Source organism: Phalacrocorax carbo, chromosome 14 (genome assembly GCF_963921805.1).
Source record: "Phalacrocorax carbo chromosome 14, bPhaCar2.1, whole genome shotgun sequence".
NCBI lineage: Eukaryota > Metazoa > Chordata > Aves > Suliformes > Phalacrocoracidae > Phalacrocorax > Phalacrocorax carbo.
The window spans coordinates 16,856,574-16,875,852 of record NC_087526.1 but is presented as its reverse complement, the minus strand read 5'-3'; the positions used below and the strand labels follow the sequence as shown (position 1 = coordinate 16,875,852).

General features: G+C 58.4%; 2 protein-coding genes and 1 long non-coding RNA gene across 7 annotated transcripts in view; 1 reads left to right on the top strand and 2 right to left on the bottom strand.

The window, feature by feature from the left end:
- Positions 1–5,276: 5,276 nt before the first annotated feature.
- TGIF2 (TGFB induced factor homeobox 2) lies at positions 5,277–13,252 on the top strand. The gene is made up of 3 exons (XM_064465061.1): positions 5,277–5,528; positions 6,476–6,714; positions 10,451–13,252. The coding sequence occupies exons 1-3, from the start codon at positions 5,489–5,491 to the stop codon at positions 11,033–11,035; spliced, it is 864 nt and encodes a 287-aa protein (XP_064321131.1). The 5' UTR covers positions 5,277–5,488; the 3' UTR covers positions 11,036–13,252.
- On the bottom strand, positions 11,542–15,683 carry LOC135315651 (uncharacterized). The gene is made up of 2 exons (XR_010375131.1): positions 15,113–15,683; positions 11,542–13,568 (listed from the first exon to the last, which is right to left on the bottom strand). It is a non-coding gene; the product is annotated as an uncharacterized LOC135315651 (long non-coding RNA).
- A 1,507-nt stretch (positions 15,684–17,190) lies between these two features.
- The window catches only part of DLGAP4 (DLG associated protein 4), a 152,571-nt gene continuing 150,482 nt past the window's right edge, over positions 17,191–19,279 (bottom strand). For all 5 annotated transcript variants that reach the window (XM_064465056.1, XM_064465060.1, XM_064465055.1 and 2 more), the window contains one exon: positions 17,191–19,024. In XM_064465056.1, coding sequence (XP_064321126.1) covers positions 18,809–19,024 — 216 coding nt within the window. In that variant the 3' untranslated portion in view covers positions 17,191–18,808. The remainder of the gene's footprint in view (positions 19,025–19,279) is intronic.

The window sequence follows — 19,279 nt, the reverse complement described above, 5'->3', positions numbered from 1 at the left end:
TGGGATGAGGGTTGCTCTGCTCAGCCCCCGTGTTGGCGTGGGCAGACAGGTGGGCTGAGATACGCTTGGCAAGGTGCTGGCCACGCTCCCCTCATCAGCTGGTTTGGGGTCCCAGGGGCTCGGCTACCCTTCTGCATCACCCTGAGTGGGCCGGTGGGGGGTAAGAGACAGGGAGGGTAAGAAATAGGAAGGAGGGTTGTCCCCTTGGTTTGGTTATCACCACCTTGACAAGGGTATGGGAGCGTGGGGGGCTCCTGCCTTGCAAAGGTACCGTCTTAAGTACTGCCTGAAGTCAGCCCATCTCCCTGCCCGAAGGATGAGTTTCCTGCATGTCTTTATTTAAAATGGGGGAAAAAGTGATGACAAACTTACAGAACCTGGCAAAGGCAGAGATCCTCCCAGCACACTGGGAAAGCTCAGGGTCTGCGGGGGCTCTGTGGGTGCTGCTGGGATCAGAGGGGTCAGCAGCCCCATCCTTGTTCAGAGACCTGCCAGGCCCCGGGCTCTCACCTGGGAGACAACCCGCAGCTGAAAAGCTTCTCCTTGCTTCTCAGTGCTTCTATTTCCCAGGCACCACCACCAAAATGAAACATGAACTAAATTAATCAGGGACGCAGATATGGGAAAGGCTGAACACGTGCTCTCCTGGGGAGCTCCCCAGGGTCATGGCTCACGCTCTGCAGCCACAGCCGCACACCAGCCCACCACCAGGCTTGTAGATGCCAAGCTCCTTCCCTAATTCCCTGCTGTATCAGGGAAAAACCTACAGTTGTCCCGCTTCCAGTGCAAAGTCCCAGGCCTGAAGTCTGCTGGAGGGCAGGATGCGTTTTAAAGCGCCCCCTTCACTGGGATGCACACCAAAGTGGATGTCTCACAGACATCACTCTGGGGCAGAAGGGCTGATGCTGGAGGTAGAACCATAGACTCGTTAAGGTTGGAAAAGACCCTTAAGATCATCGAGTCCAACCGCTAACGTATCACTGCCAAGTCCACCACTAAACCATATCCTCAAGCACCACGTCTGCCCTTCTTTTAAATACCTCCAGGGATGGAGACTCCACCACCTCCCTGGGCAGCCTGTGCCAGGGCCTGACAGCCCTTTCGGGGAAGAAGTTTTTCCTAAAAGCCAACCTAAACCTCCCCTGGTGCAGCTTGAGGCCATTTCTGACCTAGGAAAGGACCACCAGCTTCTTCAAGGTCTCTTCTGGAGGCAGCTGCATCCAGAAGCAATGTTCAGCCCCTCTGACCCCAAATGATCAGCCTGTGTGACCAGCCCAGAGTCTCCCGGTGTTGCGAGTGGGATGGTCTTGGTGGCTGGCCGCCAGCAGAGCTGCCAGAGGCTCCAGTGTGGGGCTTGCGGAAGCACTGTCTCAAGCAGCTCCTAAAGCTGCTGTGTCTGAACTGTCCCCTTCACCAGCACAGCTGTGGTTACACCACAGGACTCTCAGGAGAGGGCATGCTTCAGCCCTGATTCCAGCAAAGTAGAGGAACTTTGCTCGTTGGCACTGGGGTACATTTGGGAAGAGTAAATATGGCCCTTGCAAAAGGGAGTCCTGCCTCCCCCCCCTCCTGGAGCTCCTGGAGCAGGTGGATGAAGAGGTTATCTGGGTAACAAAGATGGGGTTGTCTTGCCCACTGGATGGGGGGGCCGTGGCACCCAAGCGTGGGGCTCCAGTGCTGGGGTCGGGCAGAGCCATGCAGTGCTGGAGGCGGTGAAGCAGCTCATGCTACAACTGACCTGGGCTGAGCCCTGCACCACGGGGCTGTGGCACGAACAGTCGGACACTGGGTGTTTTTGGGGTGCTACTTGTTCGCAGCCGGTGCCCAGCCAGCATGCAGTGGCCCTTATCAGCACTCTAATGCAACTGTCGGTCTCCTCGCTGCGCGGGTGGCGATTGCTTTTAAACCTTTAAACCTGGCTTTGAAGCCCTGCTGGAGGTGCGTGAAGGAGCACACCAGCCCGAGGCTCCCACTCCATCCCTGAGCAGGGGAAGGACAAACCCGGCTATCATTTCCTTCCTGATTAACGCCACCACAACTCCAGCCCAGGCCATCGAGCCTTGGCTTTTGTAGAGCAAAGGCAGGCTATGAAACAGTAAAAAAGCCCTGTTAACACTGCTCCCAGGACCAGTCCTACTGGAGGAATCCCAGCCTGGCGGGAGTCTGGTGGCCCTGAGCAGGGAGCAGTACCCCTGCCGCTGGAAGGCTAGAGCCAGGCCCCAGGGGCAGGTCTGTAGCCAACAGCCAGCACAGCTGACCACAAATCCAATTTTCCTTGCCAAAAAATCCAGATTAAATATCAGGGGGTTGGCAAAGGGTGAAGGGAGTCCTGCCTGGGACAGGTCAACGCCTTTGGGGGCTGCCTTGGGTCTCCAGCATCCCCCTTCGGGCTCTTGCTGGCTGATTGTTTTTAAAATTGCTGAAGTTTAATAGTATTATCATGTCAATGGGCCTGGCCAGACTTTGCCGGGCTGGCTGCCTGGGGACTCAGCCTGGACAAGCCCTTTAGCGAGAGCAGGCAGGGAGATGCCCCATAGACCCATGCCCCGTAAGGCTCCTAATTCCCCATCAGCTGTGAGCTCCCTGGCTCCTGCTTCAGGCCGGGTTTGCCCAGGGACTTAGGCTCCCCAGGTGTTGCACTCGGGCACCCAGTGGGATTTTTCCAAAGTTGCTTCCACACTACCTGTACCTCCAGCCCAGGGAGCGCAGGAGGGTTCATGGCCCAGCCCTGGGCAGGTATTTGAGCCCAGGGACTATTTCCCAGTTGTCTCAGTTAGGCAGAGGACTAATACAGCCTTTTTCAAAGGGTAGGAGCAAAAGCAGACTGCTCGGAAGGACAGTCCTGCCTGGGCATGGCAGCTGACACAGGCCCCGGGGGGCGGCTGGGGGGGGTCTCTGTGTTGTCACCCACCAGGAACAGGCTGGGCGCCTGGGCAGGGAGCAGAGCGGGCAGGATGAATGCGCCCTGCCTGGTAACGGCCCTGGTTTGCAGGCAGGAGCGAGCCTGGTGTGGGAGGGCTGGCTGGGGCAGGGGATGCACCACGCGCTGGGGCAAACTTGCAGCAGATGGGATTTGCACCCAGGGCTGGCCCCACACCTTGCCTGTGGTTCACCAGCCTTTACTGCATTTGCATTAACGGAGCAATAGCAATTTGGAGGTACGGTTTCACTCAGGACATTGAAGATTTAGCAGCAGCTAAACAAATGCTTTAAGGGATTCTCCTCTTATGCTATTTAATCCTTTATTACACCAGGCAATCTGCTTTGCACAGACCAAGACCCTGCTTTAAATGAAGGTTTTTATGCAGCTTTTCTCAATAACCGAACAGATACCCATCTTTTTCCATGCAAGCAGAAAAGAGGGGAGGAAGGGGAGCTGCAGCACAGCCTGCAAAGGTGGTGGAGCCTGGGAGGGGAGAGCTGTCCCAAGGGCAGCTCCTGCACCAGTGTGCCATCAAATACCTGCTGCCAACAAGCTCTGCATGGAGAAAAATGGAACCGGACCCTTGGGGCTGCTGTGCCCCACGAGCACACGGGTCCCTGGAGGATGCACACATGCATGCTGTGCTCGGCGTTGCTTACCTGCTTGTCCTGAGCATCTGGCAGAGGGGGAAGGTGTGACGCAGCCCCATCACAGAAGGGCATGGAGCACGGGGTGGGGAAATCCTGCGGGACCCACATCCTCGACCTGCTTGCATGTAAACAGAGCGATTTGGCCTCCAAAACTCAAAAGGTCACCTTGGGCTCTGCTATTGCTGTGGAGAGGTGCAGGGAGAGCAGTGGCAGCCCCATAAGGCCTCCGAAGGCCTCACCCGGCCCATTGGCAACGGACACGGCAAAGGTCCCACCTGGTGCCTCCTCGATCACCGCTCCTGCTTTGAAACACCTTCCACTTTCATGGGAGCCGTCATGTGTTGAGCTTCTGATTTCCCATTTAATAAGTGAAAAAGCCACCCAAGCACCGGTGGTGCCTCAGGGTGGCCTGAGGTCCCTGGGGCTGTCACCCACCCCCACCCCAGCAGCTCCTGTCTCCAGGCCTGGCCCTGCAACCAGTGCCTGCCCGTTCCCTGCCTGCCGACACCAGTAGCGCCTTGGTGCTGGGCTGCAGGATTCAGGCTTAACATGGCGGAGCAGAAGGACCTTGTGCGGTGCCTTGTAGGGGTGCCCGTGGGTGGGTGTTGCTGCGTGGGTATCCCTGCACAGGTGTCCCTGTGCGAGTGTCCCTCCATGGGTGTCCCTGTGCGAGTGTCCCTGCATAGGTATCCCTGTGTGGGTGTCCCTGGGTGGCAGTCCCTGTGTGGGTGTCCTGGTGCGAGTGTCCCTGGGTGGATGCCCCTGGGTGGGAGTCCCTGTGAGGGTGTCCCGATGTGGGTGTCCCAGTGTGGGTGCCCTGGTGCGGGTGTCCCTGTGCGAGTGTCCCTGCATAGGTATCCCTGTGTGGGTGTCCCTGGGTGGCAGTCCCTGGGTGGATGCCCCTGGGTGGGAGTCCAAGTGCGGGTGCCCTGGTGCGGGTGTCCCTGTGCGAGTGTCCCTGCATGGGTGTCCCAGTGTGGGTGTCCCGGTGCAGGTGCCCTGGTGCGGGTGTCCCTGCATGGGTGTCCCAGTGTGGGTGTCCCTGGGTGGCAGTCCCTGGGTGGATGCCCCTGGGTGGGAGTCCAAGTGCGGGTGCCCTGGTGCGGGTGTCCCTGTGTGAGTGTCCCTGCATGGGTGTCCCAGTGTGGGTGTCCCGGTGCGGGTGCCCTGGTGCGGGTGTCCCTGCATGGGTGTCCCAGTGTGGGTGTCCCAGTGTGGGTGCCCTGGTGCGGGTGTCCCTGTGCGAGTGTCCCTGCATAGGTATCCCTGTGTGGGTGTCCCTGGGTGGCAGTCCCTGGGTGGATGCCCCTGGGTGGGAGTCCAAGTGCGGGTGCCCTGGTGTGGGTGTCCCTGTGTGAGTGTCCCTGCATGGGTGTCCCAGTGTGGGTGTCCCGGTGCGGGTGCCCTGGTGCGGGTGTCCCTGCATGGGTGTCCCAGTGTGGGTGTCCCGGTGCGGGTGCCGGGGTGCAGCTCTATGCGGGGGTGGGGGTTACCGCCGCATTCCTGCCGCCCGGCGGGTGCGGGGGCTCCCTCCCGCCGGGCACCGTGTCCGGGAGCGGGGGCTGAGCCCCATCCCCACCGCGGGGCCGCTCCGGGCGGCGGGGGAGGGGGGGGCCGCCGCCGCCGCCGCCAGGTACCGGCCCGGGGCTCGGCGGGGCGGGGGCTGGGGTGCCCGCTGCCCGGTGCGGCGGCGGTGACAGCCGGGGGCGGGCGGGCCGGGGCCGGGGGCGGGGGGCCCGGCCGAGTTCCTGCCTCCTCGGGAACAAAGGGAACTCTGTCTCGGCATCTGTCACCGCCGCCCACCCAAAACTTTTCGCTGCGCCTCGGCCGCCCGCCCCGCCGCCGCGGGAGGGTCCCGTCGCACCCCCGGCACCGGCACCGGAGCGGCGGCGGCGGCGCGACCCCGGCGCGGCCCATGCAAGGGCCGAGGCGGCGGCGGCGGCGGCGGCCCGGGGGTAAGAGCGCAGCCGGGGCGGGCGGCAAACATGGAGTCCCGGCCGGGCGCGGCGGGCCGGGCCGGGCCGGGCCGGGGGGCGGCGGGGCCCTGCCGCCTTTGTGCGGGCCGGGCCGGGCCGGGCCGGGCGCCGCCCCCGCCGTGAAAAGTTTGCGGGAGTCGCGGGTGGGCGCGCTCGGGCGGGTTTTGTTCCCTTTCCGCGTCGCGTCTAACTTGGCCGATGTTGTTTGTTCGGCCGGGGGTTGTTTTCGGGCCGGTTTCTGCCCTGGGCGGGGGCGGGGGGCGGGGGGGGGTGCGGGCTTTGGGGCGGCGGGCGAGTTTTCCAGCGTCTCTTTCTTTCTCCTTCGCGGCGGCGGCGGCGGCGGGGGCGGGGGGGGGCCGGGGCTCGCCGCTCCCCCCGGCTTTGTGTCGGCGGCGGACGGGGTGGCCCCGGGGCCGCGCTACCTGTTGCGGCCGGGGGGCGGCGGGGGCGGCCCCGCCACCCCCCGCCTCCATCCCCGCCGCACAATGACCCCGCGTGGTTCCATCTCCCCGAAGCAACTCCGACCTTCCAGCTCCGGCCCTTTTCCCCCTGCTGAGATTTTTAAAAAAATTATTATTTTTGATATTTTCTCCCTAAATGTTTCATTTTTCCTTGCCTTTCCCCCCGAACCCCGCTTGCGTGCGCAGGGCTCCCGCCTGTGCCGTCTCCCTAGACCTCCAGGGGCTCTCTTTAGGCAGAGCGAAGTGCCGCGGGGTGGGCTGTTGTCTCCGCCGCTGCCTGTAGCTTCTCCTCCCCTCGGGGGGGGGCCCTGCCTCTGGATCCCCCCCCCTCGGCCGGCCGGGAAGGGGGTGATGAGCCGCTCTCCACCTCGGAGGCGGTGGGGGGGTGTCTGCGGCTGCAGCCCGCGCCCGCTCCCCCGGCCGGGATGCCGCCTGATGCCCGCGCTTTGGTTTCCACCTTGCCAGGCTTTAACCAGGAGAGATCTGCGGGCAGCTCCACCATGTCGGATAGCGACCTCGGGGAGGACGACAGCGCCACGTCCCCGGACCCCTTGCAGTCCAACAAGAGGAAGAGAAGGGGCAATCTCCCCAAGGAGTCTGTGAAGATCCTCCGGGACTGGCTGTACGAGCATCGCTTCAATGCCTACCCCTCCGAGCAGGAGAAGCTCAGCCTCTCGGGGCAGACCAGCCTCTCCGTGCTGCAGGTAGGAGCCAGTCCCCCACATGCCGGGGACGCAGCTGGGTCCTCTGCCGCGGTGCTTGGGACAGGCCAGAGTGGGAGAACCCCACCAGAGATCCCGAAGGACTTAGAGCGCTGGAACCACTTCTCTCTGAAGGGCAGCAAGGAGACAAGGGAGGGAATGGCTGGGAAGTAAAGCCACCTGCGATGTGGGCAGCCTCTTTTTGGGAGAGGTCTGAGCCCCAGGGACCAGTTTTATGGCAATGCTGGAGCAGAGCTTTTTGGCCAGGCAGCAGATGGAGGGACTGGGATGGGGGCAAACTAAGCTGTACCTTGTTTTTAGTAAAACCTGCCACAGGAGGGAGGGCTTCAGGGCTTTAGCTTCAGGCTTCAGCTTTATCCTGTTCCCCTGGGTACCCCCAGCAAAGGGGCCACAGCTGCCACCCCCTGTACGCAGAGAACTATCCTAGGGAAGAGAGGCTGGCCTGGGCTTTGACCCCAATGGGCCATTAGCAGCACTAAGTACTGGCTGTGCCACTTGGCCCCAGTCACACCAGTTGCATCAAGGGGAGCCCAGCCCAGCTGGGTGCCCCGGGGCAGGAGTCCCCCCAGCCCTGCTCCTGCTTGCAGGTCGATGTTCTTGTGGTGCTGTGACAGGTGCCCGGCCAGGAGCCCTGGCTAGCAGTGGGGGTGAGCAGTGCTTTTCCTTCCAGCTTTGGCTTTCACCCTGTCTGCTGTTAGGGTGGCAGGGAGAGCCGGCCTGCAGCTGCCTGTCCCTTTGAGCCACACAAGGGCCAGCAGCCTCTAGGCGGGGGGACCCCTGTCTGCCCAGGGCCCTTTCCCAGCCTGGCAGGGCAGGAGATAAGCGGGGGCTTCACTCTTTTCTCTGGTCTGGGGGCACAGCGGGGTGGGAAACAGCTCTTGTGTGCAGGGGAGCAAGCAAGGGCCAGTTGGTTTTGCAGCCGAGCCCCTCTCTTTGGGGCTTCCTCTGCACCTCTGGCTCCTTTCCCTGCAGCTCGGCACAGTCCTGGCCAGCTGTCCTGGCCGCGGCCCAGACACCGGTGTGTAGGCAGTGGCTGTCTGGTTTTCTTTTTCCTGGCTGGCAAAGCAAACTTTCTTTTTAATTTTAATGTATTTCTTTCAATGCTGGCTGTGCAACAGATTTGTGTCTGGGCAGCTGCTCCAAGCGGGGAGGCTGGTGGTCCTGGGAGGGCTTGAGTCAGAGCTGGGGGGAGCAGCAATGGGTTTAGGGTTGTGGGAGTCTGGGCTTGTCCTGGACTGGGGTTGGCACGGTGCTGCCTGGCATGGGGGGGTTTACCCCAGGGGTTGCGGCAGTGGGACTGGCAGATGCCTGGCTGTCCATGCCCCGAGCTTTTTGGGACCAAGGAGGGTGTTAGCAGGCATGTGGCCTTGTGTTGACGTGTGGTGTTGCCGTGTGCCGACTGTTGTCTGCCCTGTGGGACCCCCTACAGGCGACGTGCGCCTGGTGAGGAGGCTGCTCCTGTCCCCCCCAGGTAGGGGGTCCCAGCCTGGTGGCATTTCCCAGGGCCAGCTGAGGGCTGTCACTGGGATTTCTGTCAGCCTGATGTGACAACAGGATGCTGTGGGGGCTGTTCCATCTGATGAGAGGTGGAGGTGTGGGGCACCCCACTGCAAGGCTGGAGCGGCTGCTGGGTTCGATCCGTCAGTGTCAGCCTGACCCCTCCGGGAGCCTGTTAAGCGCAGGGCTCTGCTGCAGCCACTGGCTCAGCATCCCCTGGTTGTTTATTTCTGCATCTCCCTGCCTGGTCTCGCGGCCTGGGGAGCTGAAGCCAGGTGCCGGTGGCCAGGGATTGGGAGCACAGCGACCCTGGGTCTTCAGGGACACTGGGAAGCCATGTGTCTCCCTTGCAGAGAGTTGGGAGATGAGAACGCAGTCCCCACTCCTGCTGAGGCTTCCCAGACAACAGCAGGTTTCCAAGCTCATGCCTTCCTGTGGGGATGGACTTTTCGTCTCGCGGTGGTGGTGGGGACAGACACTGCCCAAAGTGACAGTCCAGCGTGTACTGGTGGTGGGGCCAAGTGATGGCCATGGGTTTTGTTTTTTTTTTTTAAAAAGAGCTGCTTGCTTTGAACCCGAGGAGTATCCCAGCTGCCCTGGTGGGTGATGCGTGTGGTGTCCTGCAGCGTCACTGGTGGTTGTGTGTGCCTGTCTCCGTGCCGCGTTTACCAGAGGGAGTTGAATGCTGGAAGGAGAATGGCGGGCGGACCGGCAGGATTTTGGGGGCCTTCTGAGCGCTGCAGAGTTGGTTGGGCTTTCTGATGGGAGTCCAGCCCTCTGGTTGGGGATTACAGCGGTTGATGGCCGTGGGATTGCAAGATCACATCAAGGGGACTCAGCTAAGGCTTGCAAGGGAGGGTGTTCGGAAGGGAAAAGCAGGTGAGACTGGTGTATTTGAGGGTGTTAAATGCCAAATATTGTCTCAAAGACAAAAAAAGGACAACTGAGATCTTGCTGTGATCAAAGTAGTGGTAAGTTCTTTCTGCCTGGGGAAAAATATTTTATGTAGCTCTTGATTTAGGAAAGATCAGTCTTTTTTTTTCTGTGATTTATTCTCTTCTAATTGTTTTCTAGGAAGAAGGCAGTTATTTTAATGTAGCATTTTATATAAAGATGCTGAAACAATACCTGGCTGAGACTGAATACATGGCCCCTGTGTTTCTGAAGGGCTTCCAGAGGTGTAGATGCAGAGTTCTGCCTTTTTGGCATGCAGATGTTTGGAAGAGTCTTTAAAGTTAGCCGTAACCTCACTGGTTGGCAGGAGGCGTGGGAAGGTGTTGATGTACTGCCGCAATCCCTGCCACTCTGTTAGAGGACAGGGGGCTGCAGGTCTGCAAACTGATGGGTTTTAGGGTTTTCCATCCATGCTGCTGTCCTGCTGGCCTTCTGCTCCATGCAGCCTCAGTGCTCCCGTCCAGGGTGGCAGCATGTTGGCGCTGGCATGAGCGTGTGAAGCATGGCCAGGCATGCTGACCTCTGGGGTGGGTTGCCTGGAGAAGGGAAAACTCCCCCCAGACCGGGGACCTGCTGGAGGCCGTGGGGCTCTGAGCTGGCTCTCTGCAATGCCACAGCCTCTGGTTGGGGGGTGGCAGGAGCCTCTGCGCGGGAGCTGGGAGCTGTACCCCGCTTTACCTGCGTAAGGCTGGGCACAGTCCGTTGTCTGGAATTCGGGGCTGTGGTGGGGGCACAGGACTTCCCTGAGGAGCAGGCAGCTCTGCTCGAGAGCCACTGCAGCTCTAGTAGCTCTGTGCAGCCTTGCTCCGGCTCGCAGGGCAGCTTGGCCCCTAGGCTGTCCAGGGTCTGCTTGTTCAGCACGGTGAGCAGGTGTGGGGGGCTGGCACCTGTGCACAAGACCCAGGGAGAGCTGGTGGGGTGGTCTGGCAGGGCTGAGTGGGAGCGTTGCACCGCAGGCAGCTGGGACAGGGGTGCGAAGAGGAAAGGGCTGCCCCAGGCAGGGGGTGCCAGGCAGGAAGCAGCCGGCGTTGGGGTTTCCGTGGGTGGCTGGGCAACCCCTGCCAGGAGTAGCTCTGCCTCTCAGGAGCCAGAGAAGGAGGAGGTGTGGGGCTGGGGGAGGAGACCGGTGGTAGCTGGGGCCTTCGGGAGCTGCTTGCTGGGTCTGGCGGGGCTTCTGCTGGCTTGGCTTTGGGCTGCCACCCCCCCGGCGGGCCCTGTGCATTCCTGGTGCCCCAGGCAGACAGCACTGCATCCTCTCTCCTCCCAGATCTGCAACTGGTTCATCAACGCCAGGAGGCGGCTGCTCCCTGACATGCTGCGCAAGGACGGGAAGGACCCCAACCAGTTCACCATCTCCCGCCGCGGGGGCAAAGCTGGTGATGTGGCCCTGCCACGGGGGGCTGCTGCTGGCTCTGGGGTGCTGGTGGTACCTCCTGTGACGGCCGCGGGGGCCTCCAAGGTGCTGTCAATGTCCGTGTGCCCACAGGTACTGTGCCACCCTGCCCAGGCGCTGGGCAGCAACCTGACAGTGGTGAGCGCCCACAGCCCCGAGCAAGAGAAGCCCCCTGGCCTGCAGCGAGCAGAGCCGGACCCTGCCCCCAAAGCGCTGCTGGGTGCCACCGGCAGTACCATGACCTTGCTGGCCCGGGCCGAGGCAGCCAGCCCCACCAGTGGACTCTTTAACACACCACCCCCCACGCCCCCTGAGCTCTTTGGTGACGACTTCAGCAGCTTCCAGCTGCTGGTGGAGGTGGCGCTGCAGAAAGCGGCTGAGCTGGAGTCACAGCGGCAGGGCGGGCAGCTGCCCCTCTTGCCCCAGACTGAGCCCCCGGGAACCTCCATCTCCAAATAACCACCCGGGCCGGGTCCTGCAGGGTGCCGGACCCTCCTGGCTTTGTGCCACCTGTCTGCCTGCACCCCCCCCCCCGACCAGCTCATCTCAGAAGTGGACTCCTGCCTTCCCTGGGGCTCTGGGATCTGTCAGCCAAGAGGGGAGAGGAAGGACTGTCCCATCCCACCACCCTCTCGCTGGGGAGACGGCCCCTGCTGCTGCCCTCGCCGCTAAGGATGGTGCCCTGGGTGTGCGGGAGGATGCAGCTGCTGCAATCTGGCCACTGTGAAAAGACCTTTGCAGCTTTAGCAACCTCTCCCTGCCGCCACCGATGGTTACTGTGGAGCTCCCCTTGGAAAACCTGCTGACTTTTTCTCTCTCCTGTCAACAAGGGTCCAGCCAACACCATTTCTTCAGGGAGAGAGAGAGAGATTTTACCTTTTTTAAAAAGTTGGTGTCTGTTTTAAGGACTACGGATGAAAAGCTTTTTCTCCCAAATCTCTGATCTTGCCCCTGCCTTTTTTCCCCCCCACCCCTTTCCTCCTTTTGTTTGTGGAGGGCCGTTCTGGCACCTTGTGCGGGCCAGGAGCCCTGCCTTGCCCAGGGAAGGGCCAAGGACAGATGAACTGGAAACCTGAAGTCTGTGGCCTTTTTTTCACACAGAAAACAGGGGACCCTCCTCCTCTGCCTTAGGGTGTTACAGATGCTGCCAGTAGAAATCTCTATGGTGCTGTTTAGCAGTTTTTTCTGTTGAGACATTTCCCCTTTAATTGTGATTTATTATATGATTTTTTTTCTTCTATAAGCATTTCCACAACTTCCCCGTGTTTCTCATGAGTTCCTGCTGAATATGTGCACGTTGTGTCCCAGAACAGAGAGCGCATTGCAGAGCCTGCGAGTCGCTGACAGTAGGCTGCTGCTGGGTGGACGCAAAGCTGAGACTGTGAAATTTTGTATCCAACGTCTTTATTTTCTATTTAAAAAAAAAAAAAACAAACAAAAAACCCCCAAACAAACCCAAAAACATTTGGAAAGAGGTGCATTGTGGGTACGGGCCTGTGCGTTCTACAAGTGCAGCGCTCGCAGCCTGCAGACCACGGTTATTGGAAAGCAGAGTTGTCTCATCGGCCAAGAGCGGATGAGCTGCCCTGGGAACGCGGAGGGATCGAGTCCTCTTGCTCCCTGTTCCGCCCCCCGCCCTGCTCTCACTCTCCAGGGCTGAGTGTGGCTATGCCCGGTGGTGTGGTACTGGTGACCTCTAGTGACAAGCTGGTGACTGCTGGGAGCTGTCGGGGCTCCCCCAGCCTGGCCTGGGGGTGCTATTCCGTCTCTAGGGCAAGCCCTAGCCTAGCATAGCTTGCTGTCGCTGAGCCTGGGTGCTGCGCTGGTCCTGGGACTGAGATAACTGCTGTTTCACTGTAAAATGTAAGTTAAATAGCGCTACGTACGCACCTATGTTATCTATCCTGAGAAACACTAATCCTAGGTAATTAGCCTGATTATTAAATTGCATGACTAGAGATAATAACCTCCACAGGATCTGGTGCTGTGCAGGGGCTGGAGCCAGCAGTGCTGGGAGAGCAGCACACTGGAGGATGATGGGGCCTGGAAGGGAAAAGCACTGATTTTGGGGACCAGTGTTTTCCCCCCCCTCATTCCCTCTTTTTCTTCTTCAGAGAGAAGGTGGCAGGGAGTGCTGGCACGGCGATGCAGGAGGGCTTGCCAATAGTGCGTCCTGTGGGCTGGCTGCCCCTGTGCAGTGCAGGGATGGCTCCAGCTCTGGCACTACCTGGCTAGGCAGCGGGCACCATGTCAGGTGGATGCTCGTCATGTGGCTGTGACCATCCCCTTCCTCATCTCCCCCAGTTCCATTTTATGTCCAGCCTTTGCCCTCTGCCTCCTTTCTGGGGAAAGCCCTGAATTTTAGAACCCCCTCCCTTATTACTAGGTAGCCCTTCCCCTGTCACCCCACTGCAGTTCTGTTTCCTCCCCCAGGGGAGGGAGAGGCTTTTTAGTCTCCTCCCTTTATTTTGCCCCAGCCAAACCAAAGTGGTTTCCTCCCCCTGGGCAGGAGTGCTACAGCTGCACCTGTGCCACGGTCCGGTGTTGCTGCCCTGGGGATGGACCAGAAAGAGTGGGGAGGGCAGGGATTATTGGAATGAAATTTATGGAGCAAAAAACTACTGTAAATATCTTTTTTGTTTGTCCTTCTGTTGTCAAATAAAAGTTTTTTAGTTTTGTGTGGCTTTTTTTTTCTATATATATGAGCTGGACTATGTCATTTGTGGGTAGCTCACTTGCTCCTCCCTCACCCCCACCCCCACCCCCTGACACTCAGCCAAAGCAGCTTAAGAGGCCTGAGGAGCATTGCTGGGTGTGGAAAAAAAAGGGGCCAGTGACTGGCACGGGCCTGCACTTACGCCACCATCATTTGCTCTGACAGCTGTTATGTGCTTGCTTCCCACAACATTTGATCCTGGTGTCTGGGAGCCAGAAAGCATTTGGCAGCAGCAGAGGGCTGATTCACTTGTATCTTCCCTCCTCCTGGCCAGCACTGGAAAAGTGAGGCAGCATCATTACTACCCCCTTGGCAAGGGAAAAAAAAAAAACACTACACACAGTTCCCTGGGTCAAGAACCCTGTGAGTCCGGCAGGGGTCCTGCAGCACTGCTCCTGGAGCAGCAGCCCCAGCCAGCCTTGCTCTGCCACAGAGGGCAGGGGCACGGACCCGCAGGCTGCTGCACTCCCAGCATCGATGTGGCAGTACGGGGACACAGCAAGGCTGGGCTCTGGGCTGCTGTGCCTGCTCCTGTGCTGCCCCGGGGGCTTGGCCAGCCTCTTCCATGCACTGGGAGAGGTATTTCATCTGCTAACGTCTTCCAACATGTATCAGCTCAGGGCTGCAGTCCCTGTGCTGCCTCGAGACGGGTATCTGCTTTCTGCCATAGCAGGGGCTGGAGTGGGGGCTAGCACCGGTTCAAGCCCTTTGCAGCCCCCTCACCCCTGGCTTCCTGTGGCACAGGGTGACCCCAGGGGCGCTGTGTCCCCTCTGGCATTGGGCAATGGCTGTGGAAAGATGGAGGCACCTGGCCTCACTCGTGCAGCTCCAGGGAAAGCCCTGGGCAACTCTGGCGACAGGAATAGAAACAGGGCATCCCCCACCCTGCGTGGGCTAATGGTGCTTTGTGCTCATGGTGAAGAATGTGGCTGGGGCACCCAGGGGGTTTGGGGTGCCCAGGTGGGGCTGGAGCCAGGACTCAGCCAGGGCAGGGGACTGCCAGCCCAACTGGGGGAGGTGGTCTGCACAGCAAGTGCAGGGCATGGCTGGGTAAAACACAACCACTGCCCCTCAGCCCTGCCTGCCCCTCCTGCAGCCTCAGGTAGTGCCTCAGTGGTCCTGAGCTGCACCAAGGTGCCTTTGCCTCGGCCAGGCCCCTGGGACCCCCAGGCATGTCAGGCACAGCCTCAGGGACCTGCACTCGCCTCCATGGGGAAGGGGCCACCGACCCCCAGCAGGGCTCAGGCACCCCCTGCCCCAGGGAGCTGGGCAGCCGTTCCCTGCAGGCACAAGGAGAGCTCGGGGGGTGGGGGACAGCCGGCACCCTCACCCTCCCGTGCAGCGCTGGGTGTCCTTACCCGCGGTGGGAGGCACGGCTCTGACCCCCCCCCGCCACCGCCTCCCAGAACAGCAGCTCAGACTTGCGCTGCCGGGAGGGGTCCTGCCCGCTCACCGCCCCCAGCCCTGTCCCAGCCCTGCAGCCCGCCCTCTCCGGCCTGCGCTCTGCCCTGGGCACGCTCAGACACTGCGTTGAGCGCAGAAGCATCAGCGTGGTGCTCTCATACTTCTCATGCCACAGCCAACACTACCCTGAAAACACCCATGGGCGGGGTGGTGGTAAGTCTTCAGGAGACCCTCCCTGGCAGCTGCATCCCCCATCTCTGTGGCAAGGAAGCAGTGCGGGGCATCAGGCTGTGCCCCAAAGCAGCGCAGCTGGAGGGCAGGGAGAGCTATGCGTTGCAAGGGCCCCCAGGCTCCCACGGATGCATGGTCAGTGGCAGCGCAAACCATCCTCCTCCTTCCTGCTGTGCTTCTCTTACCTGGATAATGCAGGGAGCCGCTGCCCTGGCACCGCTCCTCCGGGCATATGCCGGCCTGGCTCCAACGGCCCCCCAGGTTTCAGCGCTGCCTGGGACGGTGGACTTGAGCAAAGGGTGCTGAGGTGGTTTCAGGGGAGTCCCGCAGCCAGCCGGCACACACGGTGCTCACAGGAAAGCCGGTGCGGTGGAGCAGGCAGCTGTTCCCCGAGAAGCCCGGGGGAAGCACGGCCAGCACGGCAGCGGCCGCCACTCAGCTGGGGAGACCCCGCCTGCTGCAGCCCTCAGCACAGGCACCGGGGGTTTATGCTGAGGCGGGGCCGGCACCGGTGACGACCCGCCATGAGGCAGGCCCAGCCTGCCGCGCCTGTGGAGAGTCCCGGGGCCCGGAGGTGCGAGGCACGGGCCGGCCCGCGCCCCCCAGCACAGGCGGCGCTGAGGAGAAGCTGGGCCTGGGCGCCGCTCTGTCCCCGCCCCGGGCTCAGAGCGGCAGGGCGAACCCGCCGGGCCCAGCCGAGCCCCCCGCGCTGGGCAGGGCACGTCCGTCCGTCCCGCCCGCGGCCGGCCCCGCCACCCCGCCCTCACACCGCCCGGCGGGGGCGGGACACCCCAGCCCCGCCCACTGCTACCACCAGAAGTCCCGCCCCCTCCCAGCCACCTCAGCGGCTATTAGCCCCACAACACACACGGTCTGTTGTGATTGGCTGGCCTGAGCAGTCACCCCGCCTACTAGTTTACCCGGAGGTACATTTTACACAGAAGGCCCACCCCCACACACGCAGGGGGCAGCCATTTTGTTTCACCCGCCATTTTATGGCAGGGAGCAGCCATTTTGTTAAACGTCATGCAGCTCTGTGATTGGCTGACAGCCGTATCTTGACACCATCATACCCACGTGCCCTCAGGCAGCCCCATGATTGGCTGCCCACTTCCTTTGGATCCAGAGATGCTCAGCTATAAAACCACATCAATTTATATACAAATCCGTAAAGTTGTGTATAAATACTTATTTTCAGATATATACTTCTAGATTTGTATAAATGTGTATATATTTTAATATACATATGTACATTTATAAAGCTGTAGAGATTAAATATATGGAGCCATAAAACCAAGGGTATAAAATAGATAAAAAGTCCGCTGTGATGGACACCCAGGTAAACCACTGGGGGTGTGTGTGTCCGTCCTGCCAGCCGATCCCCACAGACCACCTGTGTAGGTGGAAGAGGGCATGACTTCTGCACAAGTCATCTGTGAGGCAAGGGGGTGGGACTCCCACCAGCAGCCCCCCATCCACCCCGTTACAGACCAGCCGCTGCTGAGAATAAAGAGGGAGCGAGACTGCAAGCAGCTATAAATTCAGACTGCATTTGTTTATTTAGTATTTTTTTTTATGGTAAGTCAGCCAGCTGTCCTTGCTGCTGTAAGTTCTTCTCCTCCAAGGTGGCAGGAAACAAAATGAGAGTCAGGCAGGCACACACGCTCACCTCAGCTGCCCGGCCTCGCCCCACAGACCCATGCATGCAGGACAGCTGCCATCAACGCCCCACTACACCTCTCCTGGCTCCAGCACACAAAAGAGACCCTGAGGGCCTGGTGCGACCAATCCAGGATGAAAAGCAATCTCAGGCCAGGAGTGAAGATGATCATTTGACAATTACAAGAGATGGGCTGTTCCCACAGACTGCTGGCCTGGGAAAAAGCAGCTTTCCAGGCCAGCTCCCTGGCAGCAGCCTCTGCCACTTTTGGAAGAATAATTTTAAAAACAAACCAAAAAAAAAAAAAGACCAGCAGCAAAAAAACCCCAAAACACAAACAAAAAACCTCCACCTTTCCCTGGCATTCTCAACTTCAATGCTAGGTATCTCTAAAACTGTATCTTTACAATCCTCCCCCAAAACCTGACAGTGCAACCCAAGAAGTCAATATCTCTACCCCCAATGCTGAATTTGAGTTACATTATGACCAAGCTTTGATAGGAACCTAATTCTGTGTTTCAAAGTTTATGACAGATGGGCAGAAAGCTCTAACAGCACCTTTGCATGGACAACACTGGACAGTATACAACGGTCACTCAGACATCATTCAGGATTTCACTTTTATTTATTTTTTTGCCTTCTGGATCACCAACACCCTTGGCTGAAACTTCTTTGGGATTCTACCCCCACCCCCACGAAAGTAACACACAGTCTCCCAACTCATTCAAGCAAGTGAAGAAAAGAAAAAAAAATCCCCAGCAAGATCACTCAGGATGGGGCCAAATGCTTATTGATGGGGTGGCAAAGAATTCTGTGGTAGCAGTTCTGGCTTCAAGAGCCAGACTGAAAAAGGAGATCTACAAAGGGGAAAATGGGCTAAAAAGTATTTAGCAATCCTTCCTCTACCCAAAGAGCAGGGAGATAAGGAAAAAATAGTCATCTGATTACACACAGGGTATATATTTTTACACACACTTTTACAGACATCTAGATATAGTACATGTAAAAATATATGCTATACATATGCCCATTCTCACCAAGGTGCTTTTAGTAACCATCTGCACTGTGCATATGGGCATGTATACGTGTGTATGAATTAAATGTACAGGTACTACTAAGTGTATATGTGCATATGTACACATACATACAGGCAGGCAGCCTACTACCAGCTACCTGTGCCTTCCTCTTTGTACAAAACCCAGTCCTCCCACCTTAAAATGCCATCACACTCTCCCCAGCCCACCCCTTCCCCAGCCCACTTTGAAACAGGTTCCCCAGTGTAGCAGCTTCTTTCTCAACAAGCAATTCAAGGAAAATTCAAGGAAAAACAGGGAAGAGGAGAAAAATCAAAGTGAAGCATGTGTGGACCATGCCCATAGTTGCTCTGTCGACCTTCAGCTCCCCTCCTGTGCCTGGAATAGGGTACTGCTCGCTCCCTCAGGATCAGCCAGCTAAGCACTAGCCCTTCCCCCCTTTGCCAGCTTATTGCACCATTTGCTTCTGGGCTGCATTTTAACAACTCTGCATTACATTCCACAGACCCTGTTATCCTCTCACATCAATAAAACAGAGGAATACAAACCCACTGCCCTGTTCCTGCCCACCCACCCTCCTTCCACCCCAATATCCCCATGAAAAGGAAAAAAAAATATCCCAAGAAAGGCTGCTTGCGAGCAGAGTGCAACAGTAGTACACACTGAATGGGTGTTCTCTTCGGGAGCTCTGTGGAAGAGAGGTTATTTCTAACACGGTAAACAAAGCCATGCAAAAGGTGGGATAAAGGGAGGAGGAAGGAAAAAATAAAGGATGAGAAGGAAGAACATAACTGAGGAGGAGGAAGAACACACAGCATGGCAAGTGCCCAAGGCTTCATGTTTTCTTGTCCTCTTCTTGTAAACAAGCTAATAATTCTCATTAGATAGAGCAAGTAAAAAGACAAGTTCCAAGTTGAGGGGCTGGAGTTTCCAGGAGTCTGTTCAGTCCATTCAGCAACACCACAGCCAGTGAGAAAACGAGGGGTATTTTTTCTTTTCTTTTTTTTTTTTTTTTTTTTAAAATCTTCATTACTTAAAGCTGAGAGAAAAAAAGCCAACTCAGGAGCCCTTTTCAAGGATGGCTCATTGTCTCTAGACTGAATAAATCACACTAGTTTAGAGAGAACCTTTTTTTTCCTTTTTAATGACTTATAAAAACCACATGATTCCTTCCTCTGCCCCTTTGCTCAAAGGCGGGTCTGTGCCTCAGGTACGTAGATCTCAATGCTATCTGCGCTCTCCGTAGCCGAGTTCTGCCGGACGGAGGCAGCCCTCTTGGCTGCCATAAGACGCTTGCGAGCTTCCTGTCGCTGCTTGTCTGAATCAGAGGCTTTGTCCCGGTTCAGTTGGGATTTGGACTTGGCTGGCTTCTTTGGCACTGGAGGGGGTGGTTTCTTCTCTTCCTTTAGGGAGACAGTAAGGAAAAACCCAAACATAAAATAAAAATGCACATACAGAAGCTTGCTCTCTGATATCGTGGGGACTCTGATGGCGTGAGGGACTAAGCAAAGAGATTGACTATCAGGTAAAAGAAGCAGTAGCAGTTCTTGAGCAAGACACTCAAAATCAGCTTCCCCAATTTCTAGAAATGTGCCGTTTTGCGTTTCACAGTACAGAGGCTTTCTGTGAAGCAGACTAGAGTTTGCAGACTATGCCTG